The following is a 17,011-nucleotide window of genomic DNA, read 5'->3' on the forward strand; positions in this document are numbered from 1 at the left end:
GTACAGATATATTTATATGTATCAAATAAACTCACTCAACTTGTCTGATTCAGAGGCGTTTGGCTTATCTGTACTTTGGACATACATGACACACACACCTAAATTGAGACATATAACGGCGGGGGATATCGATAGATACGTCATGCTGAGAGTTTTCCAAGAATAGCTAGGAGAGGTAAATTTATTGTGACCTGCCGAAAAGACGGAGAGGAAGAAGAAACGTGCCGGGAGTGGCGTCAACGGTATATAAGCTTAAACAAATCTTTACCACTTGAAGAAGTGCAGCATGATGATCATGATCTGTTAAGGAAAAACATTACTCTTTTCAGAGAGCCGGAATGATCGAAATACAAATAGGATCTTACGGCAACTCTTTTTTTCATTTCCATTTCTTTTTCATCAAGCTAAAGTATAAAACTACTCTTAATTGAATGCCTCCTGTAATAGGACACTAACCACATGCGGGGGCCATTTTTGTTATCCTTATTTTACAGTAGCTGTCTTGTAACCATATTGTTCAACGTGGTTTTGACCTCGTATTCCGAATGTTACAGGTCACGCCATACACCACCATTCTTAGGTGTTCGGGCCATTATATCACCAGTTTTAGGCCGACATGTTCGTCACTATATGTAAAGTACCGACCATTACAGCTTCATAACGCAAATAAACTTGATACACGTATGGTGTCGATGTATGTCATCTTTCATCATTCTCTGTGGTTGTATGGAGATTACCAGCATGTTGCAATCTGATAGTAGCAAATTCATGAATTCTAAAAGGCAGTAGCATCGTTATTAATTATGTTTCAAACGATTTTTATGAATTATTCTATGTTCTACGAAATATCTAATACAACAAACATGTCAATATACTATACTCCTCGCATCGCTCAATACAATTCTACGCCTCATCACATATCCGTTCGTAAATCGTCATTCTGAAGATTGCTCGTTAACTATTATATCGGACTACGTTGTTGCGTTTCAGCTGGAGCTTGATCCTGATTTTGAATATAGCCCTCATACTGACTTTCCTCTTGTTGTGATATTCGTTTATTTCGACCTGTACCCCAATAACCTAAACATAAAGGTAACGGAGCCACCAAAAAACAAATAACTGATTGAAATACTAAAGACCTATACAATGTATTTTCAGGTTGTGATTTCCAACCTTTATTACCTTTTAAATTTGACATTATTAATAATAAAATACCACCAAACAGTTGTGATAAAGACCAACAAACAGTTGAAGAAATTTCAGGATTTATAAGTGGATATGTAAAATCAACTAATAATTCTAAAGATAAAGGTAATAAAATGAAACTTGATCCACCTAAAAAACCTGATATTATAGCTGGACCAATTAAACCTTTTGTTAAAGGTATAAAAATCATAGCTAAATATGAAAAACAAATGATTAAAACTAATCCTTTGATAATGATTAATTTGAGTTTTTGATTGGATGTACAAAACCGATCTAATATTGGTGAAGCTATTGCAGCAGCTAATAAACCAATAACAATTAATACTGCACCATCTATACCAGCTTGATCTTCACTTAAGCCATATGGTTCTAGTATTTGGTTCAATAACGATGAAGTTGAATTGAATGCTGCTACATAGACTATAAATGGCCAAGCAACCATATGAAAGGATAGATTTGTGAATAGCGTTCTTAGCGTACGGAGATCAATTTTGGAATTGGTGATAGGTGTAGTGGTAGGTGGTAAAGGAGGCGCCGAGGGGATGAAAAGGGTAGGAATGCAAATAATAGTTGTCTAAGTGATTCTCTTGTGTTTAGTTTAATCGTTACAGTATGTCAAATCAGATAGAAGATGTAGACAGCTTACAATGATAGCAACATATAGAATCATGTCTGGTATTTTTGAAGGTTCAGGAGCCAAGATAGGTCCTAGGAGTTGACCGAGCTGTAAATGATCAACGATGCTGTGGTCAATTTTCATCATGTCAAAGAGATGATAAGTTGAAACAGTATCGATGGCATTGTATGATACATCATGAAAACTCACAGCCCCACCTAAAGGATTACATAGCGTAGCTAAAGCCGTAGCAGTAATTCTACCTTTTTCATTAAACCAAGTATTTGATAATCTTGTTGGTGAAGATAAAATTATTGGTTGTGAAAATCCTATAACAATTTGACCTAATAACAATATTCCAAACCTTGTATTACTATTACTGTGTGATGATAATTTAGATGATAAATATCTTAACCAATTACCTAAAATTAATAAACCAGAAGCTATAATTAAAGATTTTTTTATACCTAATTTATTCAATGACCATAAACTTGCTGGACTTGCGATAAAAAAAGCGAATAAAAATCCAGTAGATAACCAATTTATAGAATTTTCACTAACACTAAAAAATTGACTTGATGTTTTTGATATTGATGAAAATGATAACCAACACCAAGAAACAATTATATTTAATAATGATAAAGAAATTAAAGGTATGAATCTTCTTTTATATAATTTCGTTTTTATCGTGATATTCCTACTCTGATTCTGATTCTGATTCTGATTCTGATTTTGCAGCTGATTCTCCTCCTGCTGGTTCCCCCGATCAAAATTCCCATTCAAAGGTAATAATGGTAATTCAGATTGTATGACTAAATCTTCATTCGATAGATATTGTATATCCTTCTTGATTGTTGGTGAGCTGTCCACAGGACTTGCACTGATGTTCTTCTCTTCTATGGCTGAGGTGGTTTGAATCGCCAAGTCTGGGTGAACAGTTGGAGCGTTGTCGTGATTGTCGCTCATGATTGGGATCTGCCCTCGCGGAACTGAAACGATAGATGATTACCGCCACCACTTCCACCACCTTGAGAAAGCAGTCACCCGATTGATGGATTGATTAGCTAGGAAGGATTTCAGGAATCAGCTCAGAATAGTATATTTATGATTGTCAATGGGCTACCTGTAATTATGAGGAATTTTCGGAAGACTGCGAGCGGGGCGATCATTATAAAGTTCCGTGATAGATCTGTGACTAAAAAGGTGGCGGTCACCGGTTATAACAGACCGCGCCAAGACGTTATATGGTTAGTAACATTTTCTATTTATACTTATAGTAACAGATTCCTTTTTTAGATTCTGCGTGTATGACATCCGGAAATGAATGATGATAGTGTTTATATACAAAGTACAACAAGGAGAAGATCTATATATGCTTGATATTATTATTATTTACGCTACTGGCTATCAATGTATTACCTACCTCTTGAACTATCCCTTTCCCCTTTCCTTTCCCCTTTACTTTTATCTTTATCTCTACTATTATCCAATGTAATCTTACATAATCTTTCTAACATATCTTCAATTCTCTTTTGTCTCTTTTCAATTTGATCTAATCTCTTTTCCATACCTAATTCCAATTGTCTTTCTTCTTCTGGTCTATTCAATTGCATAGCTTCAACTTGACTTGCTTTGATAATTTGTGGTTTAGGTGATTTAGGTCCACCAGATCCACCAGATCCACCAGATCCACTCAAAGACATATTAGAGGAAGAAGGGATTCTGAGAGTAGAGAAATTTGATGGACTTGATGGTCTACTTGGTGGATTGGAGTTTGTAGGTGTTTGAGATTGAGATTGTGAATTAGATTTTGATATAGAACTAACTGAAGGTGATCTTGGGAATCTAACTGATCTTATTGTTGATCCCGGTTTTGGATTATTTGGATTTAAAGATAAATTCATTTCTGGGAAAGGTATATTTCGTGCTTTCTCTTTTTCCACTTTCATTGTATCTCTTTCGTGTACGTTATCTTCTTTTTGATCGAAGGCTGTGTTTGACATAGTACCTTTTGATATTGTAGGTGTAGGTGTAATTGAACCCTCTGAAATAGGTTCATCCATTATATTCGGAGTAGAGGAAGATGTATTACTAAAAGAAGCTTGTCTACTTTCTAATATTGGTGTAATAGGAGGTTTACCTAAACCTGACGTTTTGTTTAATCTAGCCGCAACTTTTTGACCTAAATCTAAATTCGAGTCTGTTACATTATTTAACGATTGACTACTTTGAATTAAACCCAAATTCGAGATATTCTGAGGATCAGATTTGGTTTTACTATGTTGTTGTTGTTGGGAAATCGATTTTTGTTTTCTATTTGGACCCAACATTGAACTTAAAGCAGGATGTGAAGTACTTAAAGCCATTGAACTTCTTCTATTATGATGATACATTGATCTATCTGAATCAGGTGACATCATAAATAATTGCGCTAATGGACTTGGTCCATGCATTGACATTTGCATTGAAGAATTTCTTCTTGGTCTTGTCATTGGTCCTTGTACTTGAGAATGTGCTTGAGCATGAGCTTGAGATTGCATTCTTGGTCTAATATCTATATTAGGTGATTTAGGTGCAGATGGCATTGAATTGGTTCGACCTCTTTTGGTTTTAGCGGGTTTAGGTGAAGGTATACTTTCAGAAGAAGCTGGATTTCCACTTTCGATATCATGTTCAAGTCCAGATGGTGAGGATGTCATGGTTGTCGAATCTGGGAACATCAAATTAGTCGGTGTGGTTGCGCTAGGTGAAGCTGCAAGGAGCTTATCTTTGATAGTCAATGTCGGTTCACCTTCTTCATCATCTGATGAGGTTGAGGTGGAATCGATAGCCGGAGGTAGTTGGAAATCTGATTCTTCAAATACATCATCATCCCATCCTGAGTAGAAATCACCAACTTCCCTCTCAATTTCGAAAACACTTTCGATATCTCGCCTATTTCCGAAATTGTCAAAGCCAGCTAAACGTAGTTTCAAGATTGTAAGCTGGAAACACAACAGAGACATTTACAAGTCAGCTTACCCGCTGCTTTAAGCCTTCTGGGCAGGTTGCCGACATATCTTTCAGCAAAGTCTCCAAATTGCTCGAGTAACGTTTGTTCACGATATGACTGCCTCTCATATAGCGCAATGAGTAGAAGAACAGGTAGACTCGATATTCGGATCATGAATACTAAAATCGGTGAGATCAGCTATTTGCTTTCGGAAAAAACTTAACAAGTAGCTCACCATTGACTTTATGAAACCATCTCGGACCGAGAATATAGCTCATTGGCCACATGACCACTACAGCAACTAGGTTGAAAGGTAATTGGTAACTAAAGACGGCGTCTGAGAAGATGGTGTTAGCTCTACAAGAGCTTCTGACAAAAAAAGTCAACTTACCGGCTTTCACACCTTCCAAGGTCGATACAGCTTTCCGGAACATGGACTAGATATAAGTCAGCTAAAGTACTCATTCAGGGCGACTGTGAACCACCAGCTCACCTCCGCAGCAGCATCTGCGTTGATCGTGGCAAATGTATTCCCGAGAATAGCGACCAGTACAGTCAACAGCAATGTATTTGAAAGTAAAGCGTATGATATAAACAAGATAGGTCCAAGAATTGGGTGAAATACATCTACATATTCGAAGCGACGCATCCAATTCTTGATTAGCAAGCAAATAATTTATGGAAAAGAATGTATAGGCTTACGAGCATGTTCGAAACCGGAAGCATCTAACCCGAAATATACCTCTAATAACCACCAACCGATTTGTGATAGTGCAAATTGACCTTGTCCGAGAGTGAAGAGGGCGTAGAGAAAACCTGCATGCGGCGCATATAAGCTAAGTGAGATCTCATCGAAATTTTTCAGGTGACACAGTAAGCTTACCGAGAAAACAGAAGAAACCGACACTCATCAGGACTATTGATAGCCATATCAGCGACTACTCAGAATGTGTTTAACGATGAAAGGCATGACGTACAGAAGAATTCAGTCAACATAGACCGTATACTCAAAACCATCAAGTTATTTGCCAAAGTTACGAAAGCCAATCGAGGGAAGATCAAAACAGCGCCTGACATGTGATAGATATAGTCAACCATCAGTCATCTACAGCGACGCAATTTCAATCAAGCTCACCTATGGCTAACCAATCCGAACCTAACTCTAGTGCAGATTGATCATGGTAATGGAAACCATATGTCCTGGCACTAAGATATACAGCATAGATTACCATGAAGACCAAATCAAAACCATTGACCAGACTACTACTGAAAACTGGTTTAATGATTGACGTAAGCATTCAGTCACTGATTTCCATAAAACACTTGCTAGAGGGACATACCTTTTAATCCATGTTCACGTATAGCAGCCAATTTATCTAGCGAGAAAGCTAAGAACCATTATATCAGTATCGTGTGAGCTGTGACATTAGTATCCACGCTTCAGCTTACCTAAAGCATATACTATAAAGCATAACTCCCTTTTATTTAACCTAGTTTCATCCAAACCCTCTATAGCTATCACATAAAGGGTGAAAAGTACTAAGAAATTGATATACTCAAGCATTGATCTTACACGAGGTACTTTCAATCGATAATGATCTAGTAATGGTGCTTTATGTGGATTGTACATTTGGATTGGCTTTTTCTTGTAATTCTGTATCACGTCAAGATTAGCAGTCAGCCATTCATGAGTCAAATAATAGTTAAAAGCCGAAGTCAACTCACATCTGCTATCAATGCATGTGCATTCAGTGCTGAATATATGATTTTACCTGTCCATATACCCTCTGAAATAGAAGAACGAAGTTAGCTTGCTCTTTTGCAGAAACATAAAAAGATCAATATCAAGACTGACCAATGACTTTTTGACAGGATGGACTTCTGATAAATCTCTTTGATCCACTTATGATAGCCATCTAGATTAAATCGGCCAAAAGTCAATCTCGATAGATTAGATCAACCGAGGAAAGAAGTATGTGGGTTCAAGGTTATAAGACTTACCTCTAAAGCATTTCCACCCTGGCACAATAACTCATCATCACCTTCTTCTTTAGCTCTTTCTAAAACTTCTTGAGAAGCACCTTGAAATAATGCCCAAGGGGTTAAAAGAACTGTAGCTAGAGGTAAAGAACGTTCCGACCATCCTCCTATTTCATCATCCATCAATTGAGTTTTCGAAATCAGCTTATCAGCTCTTCGTGTTATTGAATGTAGCAAAAGCTTAGTATTGATGAAAAGTAGCTAGGGTACTCACTCAATACTCTTATAGCTAAAATTTCACATAAATTTGATCTAGCTGTGGATAATGTTGATATTGAGAGTTGATTTGAATCTCTAGTAAATTGGATTTTGTTCAACAGTAAACAGAAGACTAGAGAATATAATGAAGAACAGAAGTGAGATTCATTCATATTACTTATTTGATTGAAAGTATGATTTGACTTACCTGTTGCTTGATTCTGCAATTCTAGGTATTTCTCCGTCAAAGGTCTAATTAGAACATATGAGGTATTTATCAGTATGATTTCGATAGCTTTGAACCGAATTAATTGATTCTAATGTCATCAATGATCCATCTTGATATTTTAACTTAACTTACCTAACGATGGTATAAGTGGATTCTGGAGCTAAAAGTTGTTCATATGTTAATGGTGCATCTATTGAGAGTTCAAGTTAATTAGCTTATAAAAGATCCTCTTTCATTCCTCTTCTGAAATAACTTTTTATTTTGTATGTGACATACCGATATGAGCCATAATATCAACTCTTATCAAGTGGATTAGAGGATATACTTGCGTCTAAACAAGTAATAGTAATCAGATTGAACTTTCTTCCTCAACTTTTGCACATTTCCGAATCCCATGTATGATTGTGACGACCATCGCAAGTGTCAACTCACCTCGCTAAGTATCTTTGAAGATGGACCAGCCGAGGTAGGACCTAACAAAGGTGTAGCTTCACCTGGTGTGTATGCCATTTTTGTTCTTTATCTCTTTATCCAATCTTCCTGTCTTTGAAAACGAAAAATACCAATTCAGATCCTATATTTATTCGATTGAGATTCTTACTATTATCAACTTATCTAATGAGGTGATCTCCGTTCATAGTGCACTATATTAACATATTGAAATCATTAATAAATTATAAATTATACTGCAAGGTATATATTCACAAAGGGATTGTCAAGATACTAGACTAGGAGTCTCTGTGCAGATTTATGGAGAATGTCAAGACAACAGAAACCAAACATTTTCATAACTAGTTATTAATGACGTTGAACGCGAACTACTTTGCATCTTATCATTTCCGGCGGAATGTCTCGACTTCAAGTTAACATACAGCCCTTGATAGTAGAGATAGATGATATACAAGCGTCTTTACTTGTCAAGCAGTGATGGAAGAGCATAATATGCATAAATAGTCATTTATTTGTTCATATACAAGATGATTGATTGTAAACCGAAAACCGAAGGGAAAAAAACAAAAATCATCAAAGAAAGTAGAAATCACAAATGAAATAAAACCGACTTCATCCTGGATCAATTGGGATATATATTCCTCTATCATAAATAGCCTTAGTTGGCTTGATATCGTCAGGGATTTCAAGACTTTGTACAGTTACCCCTGTTCATACACATCCCACTTTCTAATACTCATCAGCCGCAACAAATCTCAATCTTGTATTATTTGCTGTTCTAACTAATACACTCATATTTTCGTACTATCAGAAAAGAAAGGAAAAAACAAAGAGAAAACATTAGTGAAACGCCTATTAATATAAAACGTGACTCGTGCAGTAGTAACAACTCACCTCTAATATAGTATCCATTAATTGAGTTTCAGTGAAACCTTTAGCTAAAACTCTATTTCTAACTTCATTCATGTTCAATTCTTCTAATTCATCTTCTTCATAATTTTCTTCTTCTTCATCAGCATCTCTTGCTAGATTATTAGCTTGAGAAGCCATATCTTTAATGATTCTAAATATTTTTGAAGTATCAGTTTGATCTTCACCAAATCCAGCACCACCATTTCTTGATGAAGCAGCATGTTCATATAATGAAGCCTTCGATACATCCATTAATCTTAAAGCTTCATCAATATCACCTTGACCTACAATATGATCTTGTCTTAATCTTGCTAAAGATTGTGATAATCTTAAAATAGCTAATAAAGTTCTTGCTGAAACATAAGAATAAGATTTATCTTCTAATTCATCTTGTTTTTGTTGTTTTCTTAATTGAACATAACTCGATACGATATATTCTGACATTTGTGGAGGGACAATAGGTCTGATTTTTCTACATGATGCAATATAATGTCTCATTAATGTAGGTTCAACAGGTTCAAAATCTAATTCTGGGTGTGTGTTATTCATGTGAACATATGTTACATGTTGTGCTAATCTTTCATCATCTTCTCTTGTTGGTGTATCCAAAATCAAAAATATAACGTCAAATCTTGATAATAACGCTGCAGGTAAATTGATATTTTCAACAGGTGAAATTTTTGGATTATATCGACCATATAAAGGATTTGCGGCTGCTAATATAGATGTTCTAGCATTAAGAGTTGTAGTTATACCAGCTTTAGAAATTGAAATGGTTTGTTGTTCCATGACTTCGTGAATTGCTGTTCTATCAGATTCATCCATTTTATCGAATTCATCGATACAGCAGATACCGTTATCAGCAAGAACTAATGCACCACCCTCTGTGACAGAACGTAAAATACATGATCAGTTGATTCGCTTTGCAATATTTAACACAAGTAAGCAACTCACCCAAAACCATTTCATCTGTTACTGGATCTCTCATAACGGCGGCAGTTAAACCTACACCTGATGAACCTCTACCTGTAGTATATACACCTCTTGGTGCGACTTTTGTTATATATTTTAATAATTGAGATTTGGCTACACCAGGATCACCCATTAAACAAACATTTATATCACCTCTAATTTTCATACCATCACCAACAGTTTTAGTTACACCACCGACCAATAGTAATAATAAAGCTTTTTTAACATCTTCATGACCATAAATTTCAGGTGCGATTGAATTTGCTAATCTTGAATATAAATTTGGATCTTCTTTTAACTCCTCAACTTGTAATTGTAATTCTGATGTTAATTCCATGTTGTGATATTGTTTTTTCAATTGGTGTACATTCATTGCTTCTAAAAATGTATCTTGTAATAATCCTGCTCTAATAGCTCTAAATCCTGTATATGGTGTAGGTAAGAATATTCCACCAACATGCACAACATCACCTGGGTTAATTGATCGAGTTAACGATCCATATAAATGTATTGTCATTGATCTAGGTATATGTCCAACAGGTACTTGATCTGCCATTTCTTGTATTTTAACTTCTTGAAATGGTCTAAATCGACTTGCACGAGTTTGCATATGTAGCTGACCTTTGGTTTGATTCTGTGTACATTCAGCTGATGGACAAACTGTTAATGGTGTGAAAGCTTTTTGAGCGACTTCCTGGAAAATTTCATTACCACATGAATCACATGTATACGCATTCACAAGTAGAAGAGGTTTGACTTCGGAGACTCGAGTTACAATACCTCGAACGGTGATAAGGTGACCGAGATGTGCGCCTCGAACAGCTCGGACAGCGAGAACGTCGTTATTTCGAAGCGGTTTGAAGTAGAGGTTGCTGGGGTTCGAGGGACAGTCAAGGTTAGCAAAATACGACGGGAGGTATTTCAGGCCATACTCACTATCTTCTCATCAATTCTGGTGGGAACATACCACCTTCTTCATCCCTTTGACCATTTTGAACTTGATCGTTCATTTCTCTTCTTTGTTGCATAATTAAATCTAAAACATCTGAAGTAAAATCTAATTCATGATCAGGTTCAGGCATAATTTTGTCTACGACATCACAAAATAATTGAATATATCTTCTTGTGTTTCTTGTTATGTTGTGTAATAATGTATGGTCGTTACTGAACTATTCTCGAAATATTAGTACGTATTAGCTATCCAATAATCTCGTTTCCAAGCACTATCATTGAGTCTTGAGGTCTATAGGAAACCTTTGAAGAGAGAAACAAACATACATTTTTCAAATCCTGTAAATCAATAACAACTTCTTCACTTTGTCTATTTGCTACTTTTCTTAATTTTTCAACATATTTAGCTTTTGATCTGCTTTCTCTTACGTCCAAACTTGACATATCATCTGCTAAATCATCTTCATCTTCTTCATCTTGTTCGTCATCTTCTTCATCTTCAGCTAATTCATCATCATTCGTAGGTAATGTACGTCGATGACTACGTGGAGGTGATACATATGTAGTTAAGAAATCTCGGATTTTTTCTGAATTTTCAAAAAAATAAACAAGGAGATTTAGCTATATATATATATATATAGTTCAATTCGAACAACGCATTCTCAAAAGTTAAAATGATAATTTAACTAACCTGTTTCTTCTTCGTAATTGATCTAAATAAAATCATGCATTTCTAATTAGTAAAAGCAATTTGACGCGTACATGCCCAAAAAAGCAAAAGCTGAACTCACGTTGATTGATGCAACTGGCAATACACCAACAGCAGGAGCGGCCATTGTTGATTAATCCTTTCGTTTAACCAGATAGGATCACGGAGTGATTGAAGAAGAAGGTCGATTCAATACTCTTCGAGCAAACTACCAATTTTCGAATACGCGAGTAGCAATATGCTCTATCGGATGATGATTGAATGTTAAAAAGCTGCCAATGTTCAATGGTAATGTTGAAATGAAGAGAAAAGGAACATTAGAAAGTGGGAATGATGAAAAGGTGAAAGTGGCTGGTTTTATTATGGGACGCGTCTTTTTTTGGTTGTTTCTAATGTACTGAAACTACGGAATCAAATGTCTGGACGCGTTTCGTGGCGCTTATGTTGAGCACTGCATGCTGTGTGTAATATCTCGAGAGCGGAAGACATATATATATATATATATATTGGATGCATGAGATAGGAACTAGATAATGAGATCAGGAAGCATGGATACAGCATCGAGTCTGAGAGCAGCACTATTTCGGTTCTCCAGCTGTTCATTTTTTATGACCCATGACGGAGTTCGCATCTTGAGCCACTTATAACTTCTCCTTATGCTTTGCATGCGGAAACCCCGTGTTTCACCATCACACCGAGCAACCCCTGTAGATGACGCATATGATGGCGACAATCTGTTGATAGATGCGCTGGATCGAGCCTGTCACTTTCAGGCGCAAATCTTTCACGCTGGTACATCTCTAAAAGAGTGATAGACCTGCTAACGATAGAGAAGTTAAAAAGATCTGATACTGGAATAAATTCCTATGATGGTAAATACCGTAACCTGACACCTCTAGTTTCTATATCTATATTGCATATACCAGTCAGCCGACATTTCATTCGAGAATGGTATTCTGTATCGACTAATCGTTTGCGTGATACTCACCTTGAACTTCAGCTCTCTCCAATCGTCTTTCATTCTGTAGCACCAATCTCTTTAACTGTTCTTGTTCAGCTTTCGATTGAGCTTGATTGGATCTTGAGTTCATAGCTATAGTTGAATCAATTGGAATGTCCAGTGATCGGATCTATCGAATAGCAGGGGAAGTAAGGTCTGTCAGTTATAACCGCGTATTTTACTTAAGCCTGCTGCCATTAATCGTCTAGAAGTGATTACTTACCTGTTGTCTATTACCTTTCTTACTCAATAACATGAATTGCATTTTACCTTCATTGTTATCTTTACTTTGATTGTTACTTGTTTTACCATTAACAGATTTGTTAGATTGACTTTGTTGTGTTTCTTCTTGTTTCTTCCTAAAAAGAGGTACAGCAGTATCAAATACAGGTGGAGCATTTTTCCTTTGATCTCTTCTTGAATCAGTTGTATCAGCTAATAATTTTGCAAATTCACGATCGAATTCGGATTGAGCTTCTTCATCCATTTCAGTATTCTTATGTTCGTCTTGTTTCGACTTGATCAAAACTACATTATCCTCTTCTTCGTCATCGTTCTCCGCTTCATTTGCAAGGGAACCAACCTAATTTGATCATTGGTATTAGTTATTTTCAGCTTTAGTAGGCGGAGGAGAGGAATACTCACATCAACTTCATTTGATTCTACAGGATCCTCTGGCATAGCTCGATCACCTTCTTCACTTCCATCTTCAGAGGCGCTATCATCGTTTTCACCCGCACCTAGCGCGAGAATCTCATCCACTTTAGCAGCAGCTTCGTTGAATGTCTTCAGATGAGGCATCTTGGGTCGAAGAGTCTAGATCGAGCCAGTCAGTTGGACTGCTCTTACTTAATTCCTTGAAATTGCAACTCACATCAAGGGTATCAGTAAGCATAAAATCAACGTCCATAGGTAATTCAGCTTTACAAGCTATATAAAGCTATTCCGATTGTCAGCTGGAGGGTTACATATGCCAACATTATTCACAAGTAAGGGCAAGAATAACACTTACTTGAAGCATAACGAGATAGTGATCCAATTTTCTAGCTTGAGAACCTTTATCGAAACATGCACCACACGTATCTAGCAATGTACAAGCTAGTCTAACTCGAAAGAAATCATCTACTGCATCTATGGGTGATTCTCGTCCTGGAATAGGGAATGCATCGGCTAAAGAGGTATTATTATGTCAGCGATCTTACTCTGTCCCGTACGGGATTCAAGGATTTGAGACTACTTTCTCAAAAGCATCAATTATACTTGAGGAATGGTAAACTCACCATGACCGAAACTCAATAGACTCCATAATGTCTCGAAAATTACTCCTGCACCAACAACCCTATACATATACAGCTCTCCCAGATATCTCACAGTAGCTATTCTTCGCTGATTATGTTTAAATATATTCTCTTCCATGCCTATTCTGATATCTTCCATAACTTGATCGACAACCGAAATCGAAAATTCAGGATGATATCGTTGAAGATCATAGACTAAAGCAGCTAAATATGGTATATTACCGAATTTGATATCGTTAGGTGATGTAAATGACGTTAAGATGAAATCGTAAGTCTGTCATATAATAATACCGCATCAGCTTGAAAGTAATACTCGGGTATGATGACCAAACGAGCTGACTCACCTCAGAGTCTTCCCAGTGTAATTTTCTCATCAACTTCAAGACCTTGTCCAAGGTACGTTTCATCAAGATATCATGTAGAAGATGCTGTATAAAGCTCTGCATGGGTGATAAAGTTATGATTTCTCGAGCTACTCTTTCAGGTGGATTACACTATATCAGAGGTTAGCTTTACATACTAAATTACAGGCTGTAGGTGAAAGGGATGTACCATATAAAAGGCATTTTCCAGCATAACTTGATGTCTTTGATCAAGATGAGAAGTACCCTGCTTTCGCCTCATCAATTCGACCTGTTGACTGCAATCAGCATAACCACTACTTATACAATCCGTGTTTAAGGGTGCAGCTAAAGGGGATTGAAACGAAAGGCGACACGTACCATCTTTTTAGCAGTTTCCTTAGTTCCCTCAAACCTCAGAAGGAATCTTCCACAGTTTTCCAATAAATTAGCAATATTTTCAATATTAAACTTAAATTCGTCCAAGTAGACTTTGAGAACATGCAAAATAGTATATGGTTTGGCTACCTTGAATTTAGCCAGTTCGCCGTAAAATCTTGCATTCTGTTAGAATAAGGAAGAAAATCAGCTTCAGGTCTGATTCGAAGGCGAATAATCACGATGCGCTTAGCTAACCTTTAATCGAAGAGAATCCAATTCACGGACTAATCTTTTTCGTTGAAGGTATCTCATTTCCTCATCGAGCTGTAACAACGCGTTATAAGCAATGACCTCGGGACTGCTTCTTTTCCAGAACTTACAATTTGTAAAAGCCCTGTGCCGATATCTGGCATATATCTATCCAACGTGGCTACGAATCTAGCGTAATGAGGTAACAGATCTGTCCTCTGCTTTGGCACTTCCCCAATGAACTGATTTGTTGAAGTGGTCAGCTATTTATTGTACTTACAGCTCTTTCTGTTACGCCTAAAAATATAGCTTACCTTGACTAATCTCTTTCTAGCAGCTTTTGAGTTCAGAAACGCGAATTCTACAGCCAATTTATCTACTACTTCTCTATTATTAGCTTCAGGTAAAGCAGCGAAAAGCGCTGTTAATCTGGCAGCAGGACCAGATTGTAATCCGTCATCTTCGGTGGCTGATGTATCTACTGGAATATCTTCCTCTTCTTCCACAACAGGTTGTTCCTGAGTTATTGGTTCTCCAGCTGTACTTGCTGAACCTGTTCTTGACATGTCTTGAGCTTCTATAGTTACTGCAGATGCAAGCTCAGATTCAGATTTATCAGGCTGTAATTCCATTTGTTCAAGTTGTCTTTGTAAATCCTCTTCATCAGCTTTTTGCTCAGCTAATTTCTTTTCTACATCGTCGTCATTACCTCGTGAGGCTTCGTTTTCATTGATGTCCGAAACTGATTCATCATTTTGTTTATTGGATTCTTTTATACCTAATAATCCAGATGGAACAACTTCTTTTAAATCGACTAAATCTTCATAAAATCTTCTTTCTTCTTCATCATCCCAAATTCCACCTGAAATTGAACCGACATCTTCTCTAACTGTAAATGAACTTGCACTTTCAACAATTTGTAAACCAGATTTCGATAAGCTTGCTGCAGTAGGTAAAATTGGTGCTTTTAAACCTAATAAATCAGCTAAAGATTGTACTCCAGTGGTTAATCTTTCAACAGCTTTGATCATTTTCTCATAAGCTTGTTGACGATCTTCAAAGATTTCTCCAGATTTGATATATGCTTCATGATTACGTCGATCTTGCTCGAGTAGTTTCTACGACAAATATTAGCAGAAACTTTGCATCTCAAAAAGGGATTATACTTACGATTTGACCCTTAACCAAAGTTTTACTGGCTGCATTAAAGTAACCTTCGAATAGCTCTCTCATCTTCTTTTGCACTTCTACCGGAATCATCTCAGTGGTATTTTCTGGCAGATGATCTACATCCGAGCTTTCTCCTCCATTCACTTGACCAATCTTAGCTGATGGGGCATTTGGTCCGAGATAAGCACGACCAAAGTATTTAAGGAAAGTTGTCAAAAGGGGTAGATTGGTATATTGAGTATCACCGGTCATCTATGCTCGATGGATCATTAGCACAGCTCGCTAAGATTAAGAAGAAAAAGGAGTCCCACAATACTCACGAAACCCTTCAGTGCTTTTCCTACTTCTGAAGCACCTTTAGTTGAACCTTCAGCCCAACAACCAATCATAGCTAATTCAGCTAAAATCCTTAAAACAGGTCTTTGTCTACTTAATCTCTCCTTATCTTCCTTTTCTTTATCTTTCTCTGCATCTTTGTTTATCACTACAGCATTTGTTGACGTTGAAGTGGATAGAATCGATAAAAGAGGTTGTATCAGGAGAGGTAAAAAGTCTGGTGTAAGTCTTGAATGCAGATGAACGATTATCTATCAAAGGGAGACAGAGTCAATTTTCGGTCATAAGGAGAAACAAGTTAAGAATGTTCAAGGTGTGACCTTACATCAACAGCTATTTCTGGATCACCTTTCTTCGACGATCCTTCTACACATGCTGCAACGATTTCTTCCAGGTATTTCGTCAAGGTTAAACCATCAATCTCCTTTATGAAAGTTTCGACTGGTCCAACAAGTATAGATGATTTGAGCTTGTTAAGTAGAGTAGTATGTTTTTTCAGCGAAGAATCAAGAGAACCAGATGGTGCTATTTTCAATGCTCATTTATTAGTTTATCTCTGCCGAAATGTCGCCTTGAAAAAGGAGATAAAGCTTAATTGGTTGCAAAGTACTTACTTCTAGCTTCATCCAGCCAATATTTCTCTACGGTCTCCAACAGCTTCTTCCGACGAGGGAATTTGGCGACATACTCGGCTGTCGTCGACATCCCTTGCTCTTTGCTCTTGCTGCTAGCGATATTATGAACTAACTTTCTGTAACTGTAATCAATAACACTCGATATTTCAAGTAAATTCACTCCGTTGTCCCCATATCGACAGCATTCTTTGTTGTATTTGCCGCTGGATATATACCATTATTGCATAGATGTACAAATCACGTGATCGGTAAGGTCCGGCTTGTCCACGTGGTTGAAACGTACCTGCTAGGATGATGAACGCGTTGAGTAGGTACTTGTTTCTGTA

At 36.9% G+C, this 17,011-nt stretch overlaps 4 protein-coding genes across 4 annotated transcripts; all 4 read right to left on the bottom strand.

The window, feature by feature from the left end:
• Positions 1-961: 961 nt before the first annotated feature.
• On the bottom strand, positions 962-2,788 carry L201_005928 (uncharacterized protein; the record flags this gene model as incomplete). Its single annotated transcript, XM_066221655.1, has 3 exons — positions 962-1,780; positions 1,853-1,930; positions 2,033-2,788. 3 exons carry the CDS (start codon positions 2,786-2,788, stop codon positions 962-964), a joined length of 1,653 nt encoding a protein of 550 aa, XP_066077752.1.
• A 449-nt stretch (positions 2,789-3,237) lies between these two features.
• Positions 3,238-7,791, bottom strand: L201_005929 (uncharacterized protein; the record flags this gene model as incomplete). The annotated part of the gene is made up of 19 exons (XM_066221656.1): positions 3,238-4,781; positions 4,844-4,993; positions 5,050-5,151; positions 5,206-5,251; positions 5,308-5,441; positions 5,517-5,630; positions 5,698-5,730; positions 5,792-5,884; positions 5,950-6,087; positions 6,155-6,202; positions 6,264-6,468; positions 6,540-6,601; positions 6,670-6,730; positions 6,816-6,961; positions 7,069-7,185; positions 7,261-7,304; positions 7,414-7,471; positions 7,558-7,612; positions 7,714-7,791. The coding sequence occupies 19 exons, from the start codon at positions 7,789-7,791 to the stop codon at positions 3,238-3,240; spliced, it is 3,228 nt and encodes a 1,075-aa protein (XP_066077753.1).
• A 669-nt stretch (positions 7,792-8,460) lies between these two features.
• Positions 8,461-11,402, bottom strand: L201_005930 (DNA replication licensing factor MCM7; the record flags this gene model as incomplete). Its single annotated transcript, XM_066221657.1, has 7 exons — positions 8,461-8,535; positions 8,626-9,527; positions 9,598-10,487; positions 10,552-10,784; positions 10,894-11,153; positions 11,258-11,279; positions 11,358-11,402. 7 exons carry the CDS (start codon positions 11,400-11,402, stop codon positions 8,461-8,463), a joined length of 2,427 nt encoding a protein of 808 aa, XP_066077754.1.
• A 737-nt stretch (positions 11,403-12,139) lies between these two features.
• Positions 12,140-16,755, bottom strand: L201_005931 (uncharacterized protein; the record flags this gene model as incomplete). The annotated part of the gene is made up of 17 exons (XM_066221658.1): positions 12,140-12,183; positions 12,264-12,405; positions 12,499-12,858; positions 12,921-13,091; positions 13,150-13,215; positions 13,288-13,445; positions 13,556-13,847; positions 13,918-14,067; positions 14,126-14,206; positions 14,296-14,478; positions 14,551-14,619; positions 14,676-14,786; positions 14,859-15,662; positions 15,715-15,966; positions 16,035-16,301; positions 16,376-16,575; positions 16,665-16,755. The coding sequence occupies 17 exons, from the start codon at positions 16,753-16,755 to the stop codon at positions 12,140-12,142; spliced, it is 3,441 nt and encodes a 1,146-aa protein (XP_066077755.1).
• Positions 16,756-17,011: the final 256 nt, after the last annotated feature.

The sequence above is a fragment of the Kwoniella dendrophila genome, chromosome 8 (genome assembly GCF_036810415.1).
Source record: "Kwoniella dendrophila CBS 6074 chromosome 8, complete sequence".
Classification (NCBI taxonomy): domain Eukaryota; kingdom Fungi; phylum Basidiomycota; class Tremellomycetes; order Tremellales; family Cryptococcaceae; genus Kwoniella; species Kwoniella dendrophila.